General features: G+C 45.1%; 1 protein-coding gene across 3 annotated transcripts in view; it reads left to right on the top strand.

The window, feature by feature from the left end:
* The first annotated feature begins 123 nt into the window (after positions 1 to 123).
* The window catches only part of Vrk2 (vaccinia related kinase 2), an 82,472-nt gene continuing 79,441 nt past the window's right edge, over positions 124 to 3,154 (top strand). For 2 of the 3 annotated variants that reach the window (XM_013017975.1, XM_013017977.1), the window contains exons 1-2: positions 124 to 333; positions 2,033 to 2,201. In XM_013017975.1, coding sequence (XP_012873429.1) covers positions 2,066 to 2,201 — 136 coding nt within the window. In that variant the 5' untranslated portion in view covers positions 124 to 333; positions 2,033 to 2,065. Of the gene's footprint in view, positions 397 to 2,032; positions 2,202 to 3,154 lie in introns of all 3 variants that reach the window. The other variant, XM_013017976.1, reaches the window with a different exon arrangement.

Here is a 3,154-nt window from a genome sequence, read left to right on the forward strand (position 1 = left end):
TTTGTAAGGCATCATCTAGTTTAAAAAATGCTGCAATTCTGGCTGGGCCTGGTGGCACACATCTATAATCCCATCACTTAGGGAAATGAGGCAGGGCGTCCGGCCACGCCCGGCCTGCGAGACCGCCCGGCGCAGGCCCGCCTCCCCGCCGGGTTGGAGGCCGCTTCCTGAAACGCCCGGAGATCCGCGGGAGGCTGCGCCGGGCGCCACCGAGACTTCAGGCCCGGAGCTCTCCCGGCGTCTCCGGCTCTCCCGACCGCCGTTCGTGCGTGACACCGGGGCTCCAGGCGGAGTAGTAGGCCCGTCCCGGGCGCGTGGCCGCGGCCTTGCGCGGTGCGTCGTGGCTGCGAGAAGGGAGGACCCGGTGCCGCTTCCACGCGCTTTCCCAGACGCCGGGTCCGAGGGGTTGGGCGGGAACTGGGTGGGAGTTCTTCTTTGCGTGGCGGTGAAGAGGAAAGAGCTGGAGGCGGGGGATCCGTGTGTGTCGTACCCCCGCCCCGCGGGCTGCGCGGTGGCCGCAGCCTCTGGGGCGTCCTGGGGATGGGGGGACGGCCGAGGGCCCCACGCAGTCCCGGCCCTGCTAGGCGTTAGCGCCCGGGGGCCGGTGGGGCCTGATGGGCACCGCTTGGTAGACCAGGGAAGCGGCCCTGGCAGCTGGAGGGGACCCGGGACGGGGGCTTGCGGTGGCTGAGGGGTGGCTTCGGCCTGGGGAAGACCCCACCCCCCTGCCCCGTGCAGTCCACAGCCCTGGCCGCCGTCCCAGCCGCAGGGCCAGACACTTTCTCCACCCCAACCGCTTTCAGTGATCGTTTGAGCCCCCGCTCCAACAGTCTTTCTTAGAACAAGTTTCAAATCGGCTGTGCTCCTGTGTCGGTTAAGGGGAACCCCCTAGAAACCCGGTCCCAGGTGGTGATGTACACCATTGCCATACCCGTCTCCCCTCCCCCCAGACCCCCAGGCCTTGCCCCAGCGAGGGTTTAGGCGAAGATTGTTCTGGATCTCTGCTGGTGCCTTTATTCTACCAGGCATGTGGAGGCTGTGAGTTGAAAGAGGGCATAGGGATTCAGGAGCTGAAGGAGGGAAACAGCTGATAAAGGACACCAAATGGATGCTTTCTTATACTCAGGCTGGAAAAGTTATACAAAGAAGAACCTTACATCTGTGTCTCTGTACGCATTTATACGTAACTTTGCTATCAAGAGCACTCAGTTGTAAGCAACTGTTGAGAAGTATTTAGAGGACCACTATCACTTTCACATTGAGTTTCAGGCATTTATGATGGTATGTGTTTTCCCCTGAGAAGTGTTCTCTTTCAACTCGAAGTCTCTAATTGTCAAATATGCTAACAATTATAATTACTTGACTAAAGTTATGTAACTATACTTTAGCTGTCATGTCTTAAATCAGCTGTTTTCACTTCTATGAGGTGGAAGAGGGTTTGGGGCAAGAAGGATCAGACCATTCCTCAGCCCTGACACCAGCCACCGATGGCCTAAATTACTGTGAATGAAAATCTCGCTTATTTAACAAATTCTTACCGTGTACCTACTCTGTCAGATTCTGTGCTTGGTGGTGGTGATGTGCATTACTACCTTCTATGTCTTTTTAATTAAGAGCTCTATTCTTTTATACTAACTGAAGGCCTCATCGTTTAGCAACCCATTTTCAACGAAGGGAGACTGCATGTGTATGATATTTGTTCTTCCTTTGTTGTTGGCAAATGTTAACTTCTTGTTTCTTAAGGCATATTTGTAGCACTTATGTATTTTCCAGATCCCCTCAATGAATTTTCAAACTGCTGATTTAAAAGAAAGTCAAAAGATTGGTTTGCTTTTCTTTCATAATGTTAGTACTTGTTAGGTTTCAAAATTTTAATGGTGCCATTTCTAGCTTAAATATAAGGTGTGTGGAGTGGGCTTCCCCAAACTGAGTTGTCTTCAGAATACTAATCTTAATCCTAGGAAATTTTTCCACAGTAGACATCTTGGGAAATGTATTTTAACTGTACAATTTTGTTTGTTCTTATTTTTAGCTGTTTTATCTCACCCCTTTGCCAGAAGAAGTCATGCCACCAAGAAGAAATGGGAAACCTAAACTTCCCATTCCACTTCCAGAAGGCAAAGTTCTGGATGATACAGAAGGGAAGCAATGGGTACTGGGCAAGATGATTGGCTCTGGAGGATTTGGATTGATATATTTAGGTAATATTCTTATGTAATATTCTTATACCAAATATTCTTATGTATAGGATTGTACCTGTAATAATAGTATTTTAAAAGTGAAACTAAAATAATATAGAATTCATGAATGTACTTTATTAAGTAAAGATAGTTAATGTTTAATACACTAAACATTAGGTTCAAGACATGAGTGACATGCTCTCTGTTGTCTATGCTTTTCTCCCTGACTCTTAAGGTCTTTTTTAGGGCATAATTTCACAATCTGCCAGACAACACACAAATGTTCTGTTTTTGAGAGCTGCTTTTCTAGCATACATTGCTTTTTATATACCTGTATAAATATAAACACTTTCTGTTTGTGAACCTTTATTTTTTAAATAACACAAGGGCTTAATCATTTCCCAACTGTGCTCAACTGGAGAATTAAGCTTTAATAAGTCAAAGGATCTTTTACATGGAATGAATGACTTCTTTCTTGTGTATCTGGATTAGCATTAGTTATGTTCCATGCTTGGAATAAGTGAAAAACAGACATTCAGATAATTTTTTATGTTCTGTGTTACAGTTAGGGAATGCTGGATGAATGTACTTCTACATTAAATTTAAATATTGTCCTACATGTATGGTAGAATGAGACTATCTATTGTAAGATTGGATTTGATGAATAAGAAAACTGTTACTGATTTTAAAAGAACACTTTAGGGCCAAGCCTGGTAAAGTGCATGTGAAAGATTCTGAGTTCCTAGATCTCTGTCATATTCACCCCTCCCCCACCAATGTTTTTAAAAAACAAAGCAAAACACAAGGATAAATTTAAGAAACTTTATTCCTAGTATGATATCTTTTCCATAGTAGTTTAAAACATTAATAAAAGAAAATTGGGAGAATCTTGAGTTCCTCATTATTTCCAAATAAATACATTTTCTGATTCATAAAACACATCTTTTTTTTCATAACATTGTTTGTAGTTTTGA

The sequence above is a fragment of the Dipodomys ordii genome, unplaced genomic scaffold (assembly GCF_000151885.1).
Source record: "Dipodomys ordii isolate 6190 unplaced genomic scaffold, Dord_2.0 Scaffold37, whole genome shotgun sequence".
Taxonomy (NCBI): Eukaryota; Metazoa; Chordata; class Mammalia; order Rodentia; family Heteromyidae; genus Dipodomys; species Dipodomys ordii.